General features: G+C 45.2%; 1 protein-coding gene across 2 annotated transcripts in view; it reads left to right on the forward strand.

Moving 5' to 3' along the window:
- Positions 1–18,545, forward strand: part of FMN2 (formin 2) — a 454,592-nt gene that overhangs the window by 234,664 nt on the left and 201,383 nt on the right. For both annotated transcript variants that reach the window (XM_083176392.1, XM_083176393.1), the window contains exons 10-11: positions 6,439–6,568; positions 7,124–7,270. In XM_083176392.1, coding sequence (XP_083032518.1) covers positions 6,439–6,568; positions 7,124–7,270 — 277 coding nt within the window. The remainder of the gene's footprint in view (positions 1–6,438; positions 6,569–7,123; positions 7,271–18,545) is intronic.

Below are 18,545 nucleotides of genomic sequence, written 5' to 3' on the forward strand. Positions count from 1 at the left end.
TATGCAGGAGAGTTTCTCTGCAGGAGGTCATCTGCATATATAATTGATATTGACTGCTGGGTGTGATGAGCACGTGTGCTGGTTATTCTGGCTCATGCCATGACTCATACATACTCAGGCAGCCAACTCTGTAGGACAAAGTTGAGGCTGGACAAATGCCAGAGGGGTACAAAAACAAACAAAAATGATCAGTCCCAAGGCGCAGTCGCTCTTCTTCTGCCGGTCCGAAAGAAGGGGTCACCACTCAACCCCACGTGGATACAGTTCGTAGAGAAAGGGACCAGGGGCGATGAAGAGGTGTTAACACATCCAACGATAAAATTAAAAGATATGGTGATAGTAGGTTAGAAGCAACCTTGATTATTGGGAGATAATCTTTATCACAACAAACGGGAGAGGGTTCTTCAATAGCATACCCGTACTCACGCTCAAGATTGAAAAATTGTGCTCATAAAGGTATCTTTTGCAACACTAGGGGATTTTCACCACGAGTGGATTCTAAAATGCTGGATGCGTACCGTACTCACAAATAAGAGTTGCTGGCACAGGCGCATCAAGGTTTCTTTTTTTATGAAGGGAACCCAGTCTCTCAAATACAATGTATGTCCATAAATTGCACCATATAAAAAGACAGAAAAAACCTCTTTCAAGAAAAGGGATGTACAAATTTATTGGCATAAAACAAGGTTTGGGGAACACCAGATGGAAAGGACACGGTACCTGGTGACTTGGTATTGGAATCGTAACCGCATACAGGTGGTGGATTCCCCAAAATGAAGTACAGCAAGGCTCCTCTCCTACCAACGCGTTTCGACAGGATGACCTGTCTTTTTCAAGGCTTGGAGAGGAGTCACATCAAGCCGATATTTATACCCCTGCACTTGTTAGCACAACCCCGGAAGTAAGGGGAAGACCGGAAGTAAGGGAATGTTTCTGCAAACGTTAATTCCCTGTTACTAATGGATTTTTAATCCATCCAGAATCATGTAGGGAGGCCCTCTGGCTTAATAGCCATATTTGCGGCCGAAAACGAGGGTCCCAAACAATAGTATTAATGCCCTAAGTCGCGTGGAACGCACGCGCTTCGGGCAGTGGAACGCATGACGTCTTCCGGCGCCTGCGTCATTTCCGGATACACGGAAACGTAGCGCCGCATCATACTTCCGTCTGTATGTAATTCTACTTGGCGATGGTAACTATTGTAATTTGAAATAATATATTGCATGTAAATTTATCTTTTATATTGGGCGCTCTTTTATATATAAATCTGGGTTTATTAGGTAGAATATTTACAAGGACAGGATCTCGTAACAGTAGATTCCAATTTTTATAAAAAATGGATTCTACTTGGCAATGGTAACTATTGTAATTTGAAATAAAGGCCACATTTGTTCCTGTTTCTACTGGCTCTTTGTTTTTTTCTTCCAATAATGATTCTCTAGGGATACCATCAACCTCCTCTAGTGCTTTATCTAATTTGTTGGGTTTATAGCTTTTTTGTAAAAATTTCAATCTCATTTCTTTGACGCTTTGATCATATGTCTCAGGCTTCGAGCAGTTTCGTTTCATTCTAATGAATTGTCCCTTAGGGAAGTTGGAAAGCCATCTGTTAAGGTGATTACTCTTATTATCAATGTAAGTGTTTGAATCAGATGGCTTGGTATATACTGCCGTTTGTAGCGTCCCTCCTTCAGCATAAATGTTCAGATCTAAAAAAATTTACGTTGGTTTGGCTAATATTAAAAGTTAATTTAATGATTAATAAATTAGTATTTAAAAAGCAGCAGAAATCATTAAGCGCTGATTGGTCACGTTGCCATATAAATAAAATATCATCTATGTACCGCCACCATTGGACCAGGCTCGCACCCCAATCATGACCCGTCCAGACCATTTTGTCTTCCCAACGGGCCATGAAGATATTGGCATAACTGGGGGCGAACCTGGTCCCCATGGCGGTACCCACCTGTTGTAAAAAGAATGAACCATCAAAGTTAAAATAATTATTTGTTAAAATAAACTGGATCCCTTCTATAATAAAAGATTGTAGGTTTATATCCATTTCAGTACCTTCAAGTGTGGTTTTTATTGCACTTATCCCGTCATCATGATTAATAATAGTATACAAGGATGTTACATCCGCTGTTACTAAAAATAAAGAGTCATCCCATGTTATATTTTTAATTTTATTTAGAACATCTTTCGTATCCTTCAAGTGGGATCTGTTATTATTAACCAGTGGTTGGAGGTGATGATCGATGAAAAATGAAAGGTTTGAGGTAATGGAGTTGGTCTCCGCTATAATGGGGCGACCTGGGGGCTGAGTTTGACTCTTATGTATCTTTGGCAATAAATATATGACAGGCACAGAATAATCTTCAATAATCAAAAATTCTGTGGTGTCTTTATTGATGGTATTAGGTTCTACATATTTTTCAATGAGAACTTTATATTTTTTTTAAATGGAGATAGAAGGGTCTGACCTGAGTCTTTTATAGGTAATTCCATCGAAAAGTTGCCTATTAACCTCATTAACATACATTTGTTTATTTAAAATAACCACCCCTCCGCCTTTATCGGCGGGTTTAATTATGATCCCATCGTTTTGTTTGAGGGATTTCAGGGCTTCTCTCTCTTTAAGTGTAAGGTTATTTTTGTATGATGGAAGGTTATCTTTAAGAGCATTTAATTCCTCATTGATAACTTTATGGAAACTTTCCAGAAAGCAACCCTTAATATGTTTGGGATAAAAATGTGATTTCTTTTTAAAAGGGTTAATGGTTGAACTACTGGAAGTTGGTGTTTCAGAATCATTAAGTGCAAAAAATTTCTTTAATGACAAATGTCTGATGAATTTTTGAACATCTATATACCAATCGAAGAAATTAATTTGATTGCTCGGGCAAAATTTGAGTCCCTTCTGTAGAACTGAGATTTCATCGGGGCTTAATAGGTGATCACTCAAGTTGAAAATTTTGGTAAGAATTTCCTCCAAATTTCCAGGATCAGTGATGCCTGTATGTCTGGATTTCTTGACACGTTTATTTATCCCCCCTCTCTTGCCTCGTTTGGTTTTATGTGTTTTGAGGCTTTTTTGTGGAGTTACGTGTTTCTCCACCGAGGCAGTCTCCTGGATAAAAAAATCAGTATTGGTGGTTTCAGGTACAGAATCCAACACTTTAAATCTATTGTAAGTGATTGGGCCGTCTTTGTTATACTCATAATCATTTGACTGTGGGTATACTCTTTGGTTCTTCCTAGTTTCCCAATCATAATTGGGTCACACATACAATAACCTAAAAATTGCCCAACCCAAACAAACAAAAACATATCTTTACCTCTCTAGGGAACAAACAGCCATCCTGCTTCTCCTCAGCAATAAGGTATAGGTTTGAATTGGCTAGAACCCTTGCATCATGGGAACAACCTGGCCAGCCAATAAAGACATCAGTGAAACTGCAAATATAAAGGGGGAAATTTACTAAGCTAAACTCGTAAAAAGATGGTGTATTCGTAGGCATAAATACACCTTTTACGAAAATACGTCAATGCATACTCCTATGGATGGGACAGCCAATAGAATCATTCTGACGAGAGGCGCGGAAAATGAAACATCTCTGCGCCTCTCAGTCCGCTGCGGGGAGATGCCGGAGTCGCCGGCAGCTTGAAGAACCTGGAAGAAGTCCTGGACTACGTCAGATCAAGACTGAAGAACTTCCATGGAGGACCTGGGTGAGTAGGATTTCCTTCCACAGGTCCACCATGGATTTCTTCGGACCGGACACCGAGCCCGGACCCGGACACCGGAAACCCGGAGCCAGGGACCCGGGACCCAGGGACCTACCGACGGGATCAAGACAGGTAAGTATCAGTATGTGTGTGTTATGTATGTATTAAAGTTTTATTTTTCTGGTGTGTCAGTGTGTGTTTATTTAACTATTTTTTTAACTGTGGAACTATAAGATACAGAGGGCCCTTTAATGCCCCGCAGGCTGGGACTTGTGGTTCTCCAAGTCCCAGCTTGCAGGGTAGGCTTGCTGGGACTCATAGTTCCACAGTTAAAAACAATAGTTTATTCTATATTTTTACACACAATCAGCTCGATGCCCACCGTCAAGGGGCATCGAGGACAGCACCAGGCTTCAGCCTGGTCAGGTAAGTCCTGGAGGGGGGGACCCCTTTATTGGGGGGGGTCCCCACTCCCCCAGGGCCCCATGCCAGGCTGACTGGTCAGAGGGTTAATGCTTTGGCCGGGCGGACTGTGGCATTACCTAGCTGGCTGGTTGAGCCTGGGGCTGGTTCTTAAAATACGGGGGACCCCTAGTCATTTTGTCCCCCGTATTTTGGGAACCAGCCCCAGACCTGGAGCCTGGGGCTGGTTGTTAAAAATCAGGGAACTCCTATTTGTCAGATTCCCTGATTTTTAATTAGCGGCCCCGGCTCTATTAGCCTGGTGCTGGTTACAGCTGTGGGGGGGGACCCCACGCCGTTTAAAAAAAAATGTATTTATTTTTATTTATTTTTTTACACCTTGCAGCCTGCACGAATCTGATTGATCCGTGCACACTGCCTACACTAATTCGTATTAGCGGCCATATATACGGCCAGCTAATACTAATTATTACGCCATCGGAGGGTTACAAAGCAGTCGTATATGACTGCTTTGTAAATCCCCCTCCGGAACACGACAAAGCATACGAGGTATGCTGTCGTATTAATTCGTATTAAGAATACGAATGAAACTTTTTGCATTCGTATTCTTAGTAAATTTCCCCCAAAGTGTTTTTACCAAAACAATATTTAAAGCACAGTTTAGTATTTAAAAAAAATGATACTTACCAATAGTTATGGTCCACTGTCAGTGGGGGCAATAATAGGGATGTGTAGCCCATCTAGCTCCTGCACACTGCGGATATCCACAATGCAGGAAACGAGCATGGTGTCATCTAACCTTTGTCCTTGAGGTAAGGTGATGAAACGACGGTAAAGGCCTTCCAGCAAAGCCTGCGTTACCTCATGCACTAAAGTGCCAACCAGTGGCGTAGCTAAGTTTTGGGCGCCCCCCCGTCGTTAGGGCCCCCCGCCGCCGCCAAGAACCCCCCCCCGCCCCACCGCCCTGCCGCCCATGCAAACCCCCCCAATCCCCCACAGCCTTACCTATCGCGCTGGTCCCGGCGGCTCCGTTCTTCTGCTGAGGACCACCACAAAATGGCCGCCCCCATACAGCAGACAGTTTCAGAGAACTGTGTGCTATATGGGGGTGGCCATTTTGTAGAACGGAGCCGCCGGGACCAGCGAGATAGGTAAGTCTGCGGGGGATTGGGGGGGTGTAACTACAGCACCTCAGCTGCGGTGCTATAGTTACGCCGCTGGTGCCAACCGTTGATCTCCCCACTCCAAACAAGCAGGTGACTGTGCGGTAATCTCCGGGGGTAGCATACCACCACAATACCATCGCTAGTCTCTTTCTAGATAAAATGGGTTTTCTGCAGTTTGTGGTCTGTCTAGAAAGTGGAGGTGTGATAAGGTCCAGCACATACTGAAAGGTCCCACGTGACATGCGAAAATTTTCACTACACTGCTCATTCTCATAAGCCTCCACTGTAAACCAAAACATTGCGCCATGAGTGCGCTCTCTGGTTCACATTCACCGGGTACTGCCTGTGCTGAACCTTAATATGGAGGTAATGCTGGAGACAAAGAAAGCTCTTCTCCTGCACACATAATGAAGCTGAGCACTCTCTCTCTCAGCAATAATTTGAGCTTTCCTCCTCTTCAAAGTACACTGTGCAAGGTAGCACAAGGTTAGCAGCTGCATCAAGCTCTCATTTTCTGCATGAAACAGCAAAATACTGCAAAACATCAGGGACTCCAAGCTACTCAATAGTATCTCGCCGGCCATGATTCCAGCAATGCAGTGTGCAAGAAAAAAAAAAGTCCACTTTAAATTACATCATCTTTAGCGAGCCAATAAAAGTTGCTTTCTAATCAGCCAATCACAGCTACTTTTTCAACAGCCAATCAAAGCTGCTATTAGATTCCGCACACTTGTTGGCAGGCAGACCAGGGGAAGCAGTGTTAATGGGGCAGACACGGGAATGAGAACATGGTATTAGTAAATAACACGTACACGGTCGTACATTTTACAACACAAATACAAACATAGCTATTTGATGTCATAAAAATACGAATGACAATGAATGAAATACAAATTCTTAGTAAATTTACCCCTAGATAACCATAAACAGCAATTGACCTTGTTTATTTAATTAATAATAATAATTTTATTTATAAAGCGTTTTTCTACAGCAGAACTCAAAGTCGCATACAGGCAGTTGCCTTTATAACAAGTTCCTAATATTAATCATTGAAGTTAACAAATGTGGTGTCGCTATCCTTTTGTTACGTAACTCAAGTTTGTGTTCTTTCCTCATTTAGATTCCTTTACGAACTCACAACAATACCAAATTTTTCAGAACGTGTTTTTTGCATTTTGCTACAGTCAACAATTTCAGAAAACATTACTTCTATTCATCGAAAGCTTGAATTACTACAGAAAGTGTGTAAGGTTAGTTATACTTCATATTAAATATACTGTTTTTAAAAATTGTCAGAATGAGTTTTGATAAATAAGAGCTTTTCAAGTAGTGAAATTGAAACTATAAGGTTATTTCAATTATATGTGAGTAGCATGATGTGCTATTGCAATGGCGTAGAAATACCAGCAAATTCACATCAACAATCCTCCATCCTCATCAAGGACTTGCAGATTTCTGAACGGTTCCTTATGGCACCATTGTGCCTTTTGTGTGCTTTCCTAGGAATTACCATCCAACTCAGACTACTTTGACACAAATGCCACCATATTGCTCCTCATAACTGTGTTTATTGGTTGAATATCAAAGCTCACATCAAGGGCCTGATTCTGGTTCACTTGCAAAAGATATTTCTTTCTCTAATAGACAAAACCATGTGCACTGCATGGAACATGTGCAGAGAGAGTTAGATTTGGGTGGAGTTTGTACTTCAAGTGGACAGTTTACATTCTGTTTGTTTTATACATTAGTCCAATTTTTATTATTGCAGAAAATATATTTTATAGATTTTGTCTGTTTGTTTTCAGATTTTAAAAGAAGATCCTGCAGTTTTGCAAGTTTTAGGTTTGATACTTGCAATTGGCAACTACATGAATGGAGGGAACAGGACAAGGGGACAAGCTGATGGTTTTGCATTGGACATTTTACCAAAATTGAAAGATGTCAAAAGTAATGTAAGTATGTAATATTGAAAAAAAAAGAAAAAGCTTGAGGATAATTGAGTAGTCTGTTTATGAACTTACAAGAAACAAGCAAGGTGATATTGAGCGCTGATTAAGATATTCTGCACTGCAGCTGTACCAATAAAGGGGAATTACCTAAACCCCTTATATGAGACCAAGCAAAAAAAAAGGAAAAATATGGAACAGCGCTGTGCTGAATATTATGAAATTTTATTTAAAATATAACAACATTGTGGCCAACAATAGACAAACAAGACTTACAACATATATGAATTGGTTAGTCCATTCCCATCTCAGAACTGGTTAGTACTTAGTTGCATGCATATTGTAACTTTGTAACTTTGTAGCCAGTAAATTAGGATCAGTTATAGATATCACAGTCCTCACTTGTTGTGCACATACAAGATTTATAAAGTATACTTATGATTTTTCCAACTTTGGAACAGTGATGGGGTGTTTGGGGCTGTATAGATACCGCGATGTTTCTCCGACCGATGGTGCAATCCTATTGTACAGTCATATCCCAGATTGAATCGTTGGTGGTGTCTAGTGGTAGCCAAGAGCATCCCCTCTGTCCTCAACGCATTTCTCTGCCTTGAAGTAGCTTTCAGCGGCTTCCTCAGGAGTAGTATATTCAGCCTCACCTACTATGTAACTATGGGCCTTATTCTGGTTGGTGCGGTGGAACGTACGTACGGTCCGTTTCACCGTACGTTTCCCGTACGCGGACGGTGAGCAAAAGTCAGCCCACAAAACATCCGCATACGGACGATCACAAACACAAGGGGAGTGGGGTACACTTGAGCGTACGCCACCGTACACGGACGGATCTCCTCTTAGCCACTGATAACTGGCGTACAACAGAGTGTACGCCACCGTATACTGACGGGTCTCGTCCGTTTTCCCACCGACATCTTGCGTATATCTGAGCGTACACCACAGTGCAAATAGAAATTGAGACCAAAAACATCCTTGTGGCTCTTATATGTGGTTTATGTGTCTTTTTCCTAATAAAAAACTGGTATGTTTGTGTTACAGTGAAAAAGTTGACACATGTCGACTCATGTGAATTGAGTGTCCTGCTTTTTTTTTTTTTTCCATCAATACATTTTTATTGGTGCAGAAAATTTATAAAAGGGGGTACAAAAAGAAAAGGGGTACATTCAAGGGGGGGGGGAGGGGGGGGGTACATGGATAACAAACACAATGGGGGTTACAAGTTAGAAATAAGTTGTAACATATCACTGCGCAGAGTGGACCATAATAATGGCATGGATATAAACAATACAACACTTGCAATAGTTTTATTATAAAATGCTGCCCTAAAGCCCAGAGATGGTGGGCTCACAGTCATACGAGGTGGAGGGGGCAGAGCTGAGGGGATGGACTTGAACTGGGGAGGCATCAGGAGGTTCATTCATGCTAAACTGCGGCGAGCTCGGGGTAGTATCGGGGCGGAGGTGGCCAGCACCATCTCCCTCCGTGGTGTATATAAACCAAGGCAGCCAGCGGGAGTGTGGGGGGGAAGGTCTGGCTGAGAGGGGTAGGTCGTTGGTTTCCATAAGATAATGGTGGTTAGTCTTCAGAATAACCTTAAGGAGGGATGGGGGGGAGGGTTGTTTCCATTGTTGTGCCAGATTAGCTCGAGCAGCGATGAGGATATGCCCTAGGACATATGTTTTCTGTGTCGGGACATCCTGGGGGTAGATGTGGAATAGGGCGATATAAGGAGAGGGAGTGATAGGCATCTGGAGGACTGTGGAAGCTAAGTTAAAAACCTCCTCCCAATACTCCTGGAGCATTGGGCAGGACCAGAAGATGTGGTATATGTTTCCTACACAGCCACACCGCCTCCAGCACTTATTAGAACAGGAAGGCCAAAAGGTATGGATGCGGTCAGGGGTTAGGTAGAGTCTATTGACAAGTTTGATATGCATCTCTGTGTGGTTTAGGCAGCGGGACATTGTGTAGGACGATAAAAATATATGACGCCACTGGGCGGGCGACAGTGGTCCGCCAAGGTCCACCTCCCACTTCCTGTGGGCTGAGGTTTTGGAAAATTCAGGAGGGGTCACCAAGACCTTATACCAAAACGATATATCCCCCTTAGAGTACACCATGTTGGGTCTAGCGAGAGCTACTTGGGAGAGTGCATTTGGGGGGGAATAATTATGAAAGTTGGTTTTCCACCAGTGAGCAAGTTGCAGATAGTGGTAGTATTCCGACTTGGGGAGAGAGAATTGGTGTTCGAGAGAGGTGAAGGGGGTTACAGAGTGGGCTTCCAGGATGTCACTTAGAGATTTAATCCCACAAGCTCTCCAGATTGTCAGCCGAAGATTGGGTATCAATTTCGCTACCGTGGTGATAGGCAAGGTGGCAATGAGAGAGTTCGGAGGGGGGAGCGAGGCCGTAAGTTGGTCCCACGTGTGGAGGGAAGCTTTTGTGGATGGGAGCAGGTTCGGGAGGGTGGGCCTAACATGTTTCGGGATCTTGAGGAGGTCTGATAGAGGAATCAGGGGGGAGCGGGTTTGTTCGATAGTCACCCATGCCCTGGGGGGGGCTGAGTCAGTGTAGTGTTTAATTTGGGCTAGTAGGCATGCTGCTTGATATTGAAACAGGTCGGGGAGATCAAGACCCCCGAAGGCTCTTGGAATTGACATCCTGGTGCGAGCCATAGCCGGGGGTTTCGCTGCCCAGATATATTTTGTCAAGATGGAGGTGGCCAGTTGTAGAGACTTTTTAGGGAAGACATAGGGGATGGTGCGAAACAGATACATTAATTTAGGGAGTAACGACATCTTAAAAGCTGCCATGCGTCCCAACCAGGAGATTTCAAATGAGAGCCAGGATTTAGATAGGGCGGCAAGGGAGGTAAGAAGGGGGGAAAGGTTGGCGTCAAAGACGTTTGCCATAAGGGGTGTGATGTGAATGCCAAGGTATTTTATTGATTTGGTTTGCCAATTGTATTTGTACGCGGCTTTCAGTTGAGACAGTGAATTGGTGATGTTTATTGGGAGGGCATCAGTTTTAGTAGTGTTGAGCTTATAATATGAGGCTTCGCTATATGAGGCTAGTGTTGAGTGAAGAAACGGAAGGGAGGTAGTAGGATTGGTCACAAAAAGGAGTACGTCGTCTGCGAATAGACTAAGTTTATGGTTGGTGGGTCCTATCTGCAGACCTGGGAGGTTTGGGTTATTGCGAATGGAGATAGCCAATGGTTCTATGGAAAGAACAAAGATTAAAGGGGAGAGGGGGCAGCCCTGTCTGGTACCGTTTGAGATAGTAAACGGGTCCGAAACAAAGCCGTTGGTGAACACCCGGGCCGATGGGGAGCCATATAAAGACATGATTGATGTAAGAATCCGATCTCTGAAGCCAAAGCGTGACAACACCTCCTCCATATATCTCCAGTTTAGTCTATCAAATGCCTTTTCCGCATCTAGAGACAGGAGGAGGAGGTGCTGCCCCGCCGAGAGAGAGTCGACCAGGTCAAACACTCTTCTGGTGTTGTCCGAGGCTTGTCGACCTGGAACGAACCCCGCCTGGTCCGGGTGCACCAGCAAGGGCAAAATTTGGTTAATACGGAGCGCCATAAGTTTAGCAAATAGTTTAATGTCGGTATTTAATAATGCAATAGGGCGATAATTCTGGCAGAAGGCTGAGTTTTTGCCTGGCTTCGGGATAGTTACTATGCGGGCTTCTAAGAGCTCTGGGGCAGCATGACCTGTGGAGGACAGTTCATTGAAAAGATTTGTCAAGTATGGGGATAGAAGGTCGCTGAAGGTGATATAGAAATCTGTGATAAACCCATCGGGTCCAGGGGCTTTGTTGCGAGGGAGGGATTTGATGGCCGATTGGACCTCTGGCTGTGTCCAGGGGGCATTTAGGGATTCTAATTGTTCCGGGGTAATGGAAGGGAATTGTAAGTCTCGCAGGAAGCTTGAGATGGTGTCGCTGGTGGGCTGGGGTGTAGAGGGGTCTGAAGACAGGTTGTACAGTTTGGAATAATAGGCTGCAAATTGGTTGGCTATATCTTTGGGGTTGCTAAATTTCTCTTTGGACGGGGAGATTATACATTTGATTCTATTCCTAGCTTGTTGGGCACGTAATTTGCGAGCAAGCATCCTGCCGGACCTGTTGCTGGAGAGATAAAATTTATGTCTTATTCTATTCAGGGCAGACTGGGTGCGGGCCAGGAGAAGTTTTTGGAGCTGACCACGTATGTTGGCCAGCTCCTTCTTCAGGAGGGTCGATGGGGCCGTTTTATTTTGTAATTCCAGGGCAGCCAGCTTAGTCTCCAAGGCTTTCTGTGTTGCAATGGCCCTTCTTTTTAGGGCGGCTCCTGCCTGTATGGCCGCCCCCCTGGTGACTGCTTTAAAAGCGCACCAGTGGGTGGTCACAGAGGTGTCCTGCGGTGTGTTATTAGACATGTAGGAGTTGATGGATGCTAAGATAGAGGATTTGGCGGTGGGGTCTGTCAGCAAGTGTGGGAAAAGACGCCACGGTCTGGGGGGGATTTTAGATGGCTGGAAGTCCCACTGCCACACAACTGGAGCGTGGTCAGACCAAGTGATTGGAAGGATGTCCACCATCTTGGTATGTTGCAGGACCCATTTATCACACAGGATGAAATCGATCCTGGAGTATGTGTTATGTACAGGGGAGTAGAATGTATATTCACGTCCGGTGGGGAAAGAAGTTCTCCAGGTGTCGTAGAGATCGAATTCTAATAGAAGGTTGCGAAAAGCTAGGGACATGTTATTGGAGGAAGATTGGCCGGTGGTAGGGCGTCGGGATTTGTCCAGTGAGGGGTCAAGGGTCAGATTAAAATCGCCTAACATTATGAGGGAGCCTTTGGCGGAATTCCTAACAAGAGAGAGTAGTTTGCGCAGGAAGGGGAGTTGGTTAGAATTGGGAGCGTAGATGCAGACAATGGTCGTCAGCCTGTCCTCAAGGAGACCCGTCAAGACTAAATATCTGCCATTCTTGTCTGTTATTTGGGAATGATGGACAAAGGAGGTGTGTTTGCTGAACAGAACTGCTACTCCATTCCGTTTGGAGGGGTCGTTGGCGTAGTAGGCTACAGGGTAATTTGAGTCCTTGAAGGTAGGGGGGTTGGGGGAGGCGAAGTGCGTCTCTTGGAGTGCAACCACTTCCGCTCTTTGCTTATGAAAATATGTAAGGGCAAGCCTTCGCTTATTGGGGGAGTTCAGACCTTTAACATTTAGCGATAAAAATTTAGGCATTTAGGGACTTAAGGGGATGCGGTAAGGGACCATGGGTATCGACATGGAGGGCATTTGGTCCTGAGGGAGCTGGGGCAACCATCATTGCTATCCAATGCAGAAGGGGGATGGGTGCGGGGGGGGGTGAGGACAGAGAGCGAGGTGTAGAGGGGGAGAAAGGGAAAGGCAAAACAAAAGGGTCCAGTAATTGGGCCCGCATGACTACTGCAGGGGAGAGAGAAAGGAGGGGGAACTCGTGCAGTAGTAACTAAAGGTTAGGGGGGTGGCCTGATTCTTGAACGGGGAGAGAAATCAAGGCCGCCACTCATAAGTGTACAAACAGGCATAAACAAACAATGGAGGAGTCTAGCATATTGTAATGTAATAGAACCTGAGAATATTGCAGACATACCATTTAACACATCTAACTAACCAATGGTATATTAAATGAAATTATATTAAACTATCTAGGGTGCTATCAAGTACCGTTTCTAATAGCTAACTAAGAATAGAAAAGTTAGAACTACAACTATGGGACTAGGCGTCTGACGCCCTACTTTGCTAAACAAACAGAAATAATATACTCATCGCTAAGTCCTCTTCCCGGCGGAGGAGGAAGCAGGGGGAACGACCGTAGAGTCCACGGGTCTGCAGATGTGAACAAACATGAAGTTTAACAGTTTTTCAGGTGTCGGACCATTCCTGGCGCATGGACTGCGGGCGTCTCGGATCTTGAGGTCTGGTGACCGAGATGTCCCATTCAAGTAGTAGCTTGATCCCCGCATCCAAGGAGGAAATGGTGTAAGTGGTGTCGTCATGATATATTATCAGCTTGACTGGGAACCCCCAGCGGTACCGGATGTCTTGGGATCTTAGTGCCGAAGTGATGGGGGCAAATGCTCTCCTGTTAGCCAGGGTAGCGGGTGAGAAGTCTTGAAACAGCTGGAGGCCGCCCAGGACGTCGGTGTTTTTTTGCTCACGAGCCGCTCTCAGCAGCTGCTCTTTTATCGTGAAGAAATGAACTCTGAGGAGGGTATCCCTAGGTAGGTCGGCGGAGACCGTCTTCGGTCTGGGGAGGCGGTGTATGCGGTCGATCAGCAGCTCTTTGGGATCGGTGGAGGGGAGAAGTTTGCGAAACAGGGAGACGGCATATCCTTCAAGCTCAGAGTTAGCCACAGAATCGGGTATTCCTCTGATTTTCACGTTATTACGTCTGGACCTGTCCTCTAAGTCCGCAAGTTTGGACTTAAACTGGGTAATCTCCTGTTGTTGTTGATCATAAGAGGATATAAGGTCGTTGTGGGACGCAACCAGTTCTTCCATTTTCCGCTCTAGGTGATCTGTTCTATCACCTATTGCCACCAGCTCAGTTTTAACCTCTCGAATGGCTAGTTTGAGATCTTTGGCTATCTCAGCTTGGAACGCCGAGAAAACCTGGCATAGGGACTTTACCGTCACTGGTTCATCCGAGTTTGCATCTATCCCTGCCACACCAGTTGGAAGGACAGGCTCCTCTATTACTCCCAGGGGGGGGGTTATATGCTTCGGGGGGCTGGTATGGGGGACAGGAATTTGAGAGGATCTCCGCGAGGACATGGAAATTTTTGCCGGGACAGCGTCTCTGGCTCTCTTGGAGGGCATGTTGATAATGGCGGCACAGTGGATAGGAGAAAGTTATAGTGTGGTACCGTGGGGGTGGTTTGTCTCAGGTTAGGATGGCATGGAGGTTGCTAGAGTCCAAGTGTTAAGTAGTGGCAGCCATGAAATCAGGGTGATCACATTTGTGCAGATAAGGGTGGGACCAGAAGGTGCTGCATAGAAACTTATATAGACAGGATCTTGTGTGGTTATGTTCAAATAGTAATGACTTCAGTGAGCACAAAGTATAGTGTAATCCACAGGCTGGCCAGCAGGCCTATGTACACAGCTGCAGTATACCCAGATATGGAAAATAATAAGATCACGGAGATCTGTTGGGGGAAAGGTGGAGGGTAGGTATTTCCACCTGTAGCTAGGCACTTCAGTATATATATTGCCTGCTGGACGGGGGTGCTGCTGTATAGTTTGCAGATTTCCCTGGAGCAAAAAACAAAGATGGCCGCCTGCCTGTGTAGCCCAGGGCTGCAGGGTTGTCACACTTGTTCTCTGATCGTGGGGGACCCAGCACCAAGGTTCCCGGGGGCCCTTCCAGAGGTAGGAGGCTCAATGGAGGGTGGGAGGCGGGGTGGGAATACCTTTTGCGGGTTTTTAAGCCCGCGATCGATGTCGCGATGTCCGTGGTCCGGCTGGCTGGATAAATTTAGCCCCCGGCTCCACCGGCAGCTCCGGCGGGGTAGGCCGCAACCCGCAGAGACGCTTCCCAGCGTCTCCCGGCTCCGCAGCACGACCCGACAGGCGTCCCCGGTGTCCGGCCGCAGTGCAGGGTCAAGAGGTGGCGGAGAGGGGCACGGAAAGGCAGGTAAAAGGCTCTATTAGGTGGCTGGAAGCCGGAGCTCAGGGAAAGTGCTGCTGCTCCTGGTCCCGGTCAGGCCACGCCCCTCGAGTGTCCTGCTTTTTAAAGTATACAGAAACACTTTCTGAATGGGTGTAGATGGTTATAAAATAAATACCTTGACATATGTAAGCAGGTCTTAGAATGAATCTTACCTCAAATTAAACAAACCTTTACATGAGAAGTGTAGAAAGATATGCTTCCAATGTGTTTGAGGGCTGTGTGTGGCATGCAGGTAGGGAAATCATGGTTTTTTACTAAGGCCAGTATTCAATGCCTCTGATTTGCCATATTTTCTGGGGAATCAGGCAATTCGCCGGGTTTACAGGGAATTTTCTCACAGGAAAAACAATTTGCCCTATTCAATGGACACAATTCTCTGCAAATGAAGAGCGAATGTCTGGCGATTCTCTGTTTGTGATTCTCCGCGATTCGCCAGTGGTTTTCAATGGGGTTTTTAGTGGAATTCGCCGAGAGTGTATTCAATGCTGAAGTGGAGAACTGCTTTCTCCAGTGATTTTCCCCCGGATTCTCCATTTTACATTTGTCATCTTTTTTTGGTGAACTGGAATGTGTTCCAGCATTTTTTATTTTTATTTTGGTGTCAAAAAATCAGATTTTTTTTCTGTGAAGGGGCATGCTATTTTTATTCATGTGCTTGCAGCACATGAATATATATTTATACATATATATATATTTTTTTTTTTAAACAATATATATATATATATATATATTTTTACACATTCACCAGCAGGGGGCTGAGCCGGGAGCTGCTCATTAATATTCATATATTCACTGCACACTGATCCCGATCATTACACATGCACGATCGGGACTAGTGTGTAGCGGCTCCCTAGCACAGCCCCCTGCCAGCTCTGGGGGGCTCTCCCTGTGTCCCCCACAGCCCTCCTTCACCCCCACAGTGTCCGGTGCAGGCAGGGAGGCTTCCATCTCCCTGCCTGCAGCCGTCCCCCAGCTCCCCGGCGGCATTCGCAGGGGGGTTAAAATTCGCCGCCAGGGGCAAAGAGCCCCAGGCGAGTTGAATAGGGCGGACAGGAGGCTGCCCAGCGAATCTTCCTACATGGAGAATTGGGGCGAAAGTGCAGCGAATCCTACACAGGATTCGCTGCCTCCCCCCCCCCCCCCCAGTACAACCATTGAATAACTGCCTTAGTAGTCTGCAGCATTTCTTATTACATTCAGGTGTATGTGTTTGAGTAATTAGCAGACCCAGACGTACGCTCTTATGCGGTATCTCTAGGGGTGGTCTGCAGCTATCTTTTATCTAATCCGCACCTGCGCATTGCGAAAGCTACGCATGCGCAGATGAAAAAAAAACCAATCCGCCCGATTACGGTCCCACCGTACCGAGCAGAATTTGCATCCAAAATCCTCTAATTAAAGTACACATTAATAAACAGTGATAAATGTCTGCTTGAGCTTCACCGCATTTCCAACAGCAATGAGAGTTTGACTGTAAGGCAGACTAGAAACCATATGTATCTGGAGTAATGCAACTGAGTGGTACAGAGAGACTAGACTGTGGTTGCAGAGGAGTACAGACAGGTTCAGGTGTGGAAAAGGTACTTGCTGAGTAGTAACCAGGGATGTGAGATTAACCCCTTCTGTGCATAAAGTCTGGAAAAACAACACAATGGGCCTTATTTTGGTTCATTCTTTCTGACAAAATCCTTCTTAGATGGGCAAAACCATGTGCACTGCAGGTGGGGCAGATGTAACATGTGCAGAGAGAATTAGATTTGGGTGGGGTTTTACTTCAAAGTGAGATCTATATTGCAGTGTAAAAATAAAGCAGTCAGTATTTTCCCTGCACAGAAACAAAATTACTCACCCAAATCTAATTCTCTCTGCACATGTTACATCTGCCCCCCTGCAGTGCACATGGTTTTGTCCATCTAAGAAGGATTTTGTCAGAAAGAATGAACCAAAATAAGGCCCAATGCATGGGAAGAGGGAAAAGCAGCAGCTACCAATAATACAGATCTAGCCAGCACCTGGATACAGCTCAAATGAATGTCCACAGCAATAAATATGAAATACTTTATTCATTCAGCAAAGAATAAAGTATAAATTATTCAGCATATAATTATACAGCAAACATAGTAACTTTCAGGGTACAAGAAATGCAGGTGGCTTATTCAAAATAATATGGACATTTGCATTATACATAGTACTGGGAGCATACCTCCCAACATGACCCCCTCCAGGAGGGACAGAATACTCTATTCCTGGACTTCCCTCTTACTATGGGCGGTATTCAATGAGCCTGATTCGCCATGTTTTTATGGCGAATTTGTGCTGTTTGGCGAATTTTGGACTAAAACGGTGAATCACCCTATTCAATGACCACATGGCGAATACATTTGAAGGTTTTTTTCGCCATGATTCACCGAGTAGCAATCGCTATCTTTTTATGGAGAAGTGGAATGTGAACTTTTAAAATAAAGTGTTTTGTTTTTAACATTTGGTGTCAAAAAATCAGGAATTTTATTCTGAGGAGGGGCATGCTACTTTTATTCATGTGCTGTAAGCACATGAATATATATTTAATTTAAAAAAATATATATATTTTTTTTTTACACAGCAGCCAGCAGGGGGCGCCGGAGCCGAGCCGCTCATTACATATTCATATATTCACTGCACCCGATCGTTACGATCGGGTGTAGTGAATATAGGTCCCCTGCTGGCACCCCCGGGGGGCAGCCTGTGCTGCCTGGCACCCGGGGAGCCCACCTACCCCCCACAAACGTTCTGGGGCAGGCAGAGAGACTTCTATCTCTCTGCCTGCCACCGTCCTCATGCTCCCTGCGGCAATCGCCGCAGGAGCTCATATTCGCTGGTCAGGGGCTCGCTGCCCCTGACTCGTTGAATACCGGAGCCGGTGAGGCTCCGGAATGTGGCGAATGTGCAGCGAATCCAAAAAAGGATTCGCTGCACCTCGCAGGTATTCTCATTGAATACCGCCCTTAATGATTGACATCACCTGCGGTGAAACACCTTTCCTATCAATTCACCTGTTCAAAACAGGTGATGCAATCATATACTAAGAGGGAAGTCCAGAAATAGAGCATTTTGTCCCTCCTGGAGAGGGTCATGTTGGGAGGTATGCTGGGAGGATGCAGGCCAGCTACTCAGTATATGGTAAGTATTAGCAGGAAACACTTAAGTGAAAAGTCATTTTGATAACAGGCAAGGTAAATATCCAGGCAAGGGTGATAACAGGAACAAACAGACAATCCAATCATCCAAGACTTATTTCCTGAAGGAGCTGGAGTACAGAACATGCACACACGGAGCAGAAACCATGACCAGCAAGATTTCAGTCCTACTGATTACCTTTTATACCATCAGATGAGGTACTTACTGGATGCAGCTGAGAGGCAGCATAATGGCCAGACTCAGGACACCATGATTAAGGGCCTTGTTAGGTCCGAAACGTCGGCTTATCTGTTGCTGGAGATGAAATAAAGGAAAAGTATTGCCTTATATGCTGCTTGGTGAGTGCCCTGATTCTTGAAAACTGTGGATG

This window comes from Crinia signifera, chromosome 3, assembly GCF_055691185.1.
Source record: "Crinia signifera chromosome 3, ASM5569118v1, whole genome shotgun sequence".
Taxonomy (NCBI): Eukaryota; Metazoa; Chordata; class Amphibia; order Anura; family Myobatrachidae; genus Crinia; species Crinia signifera.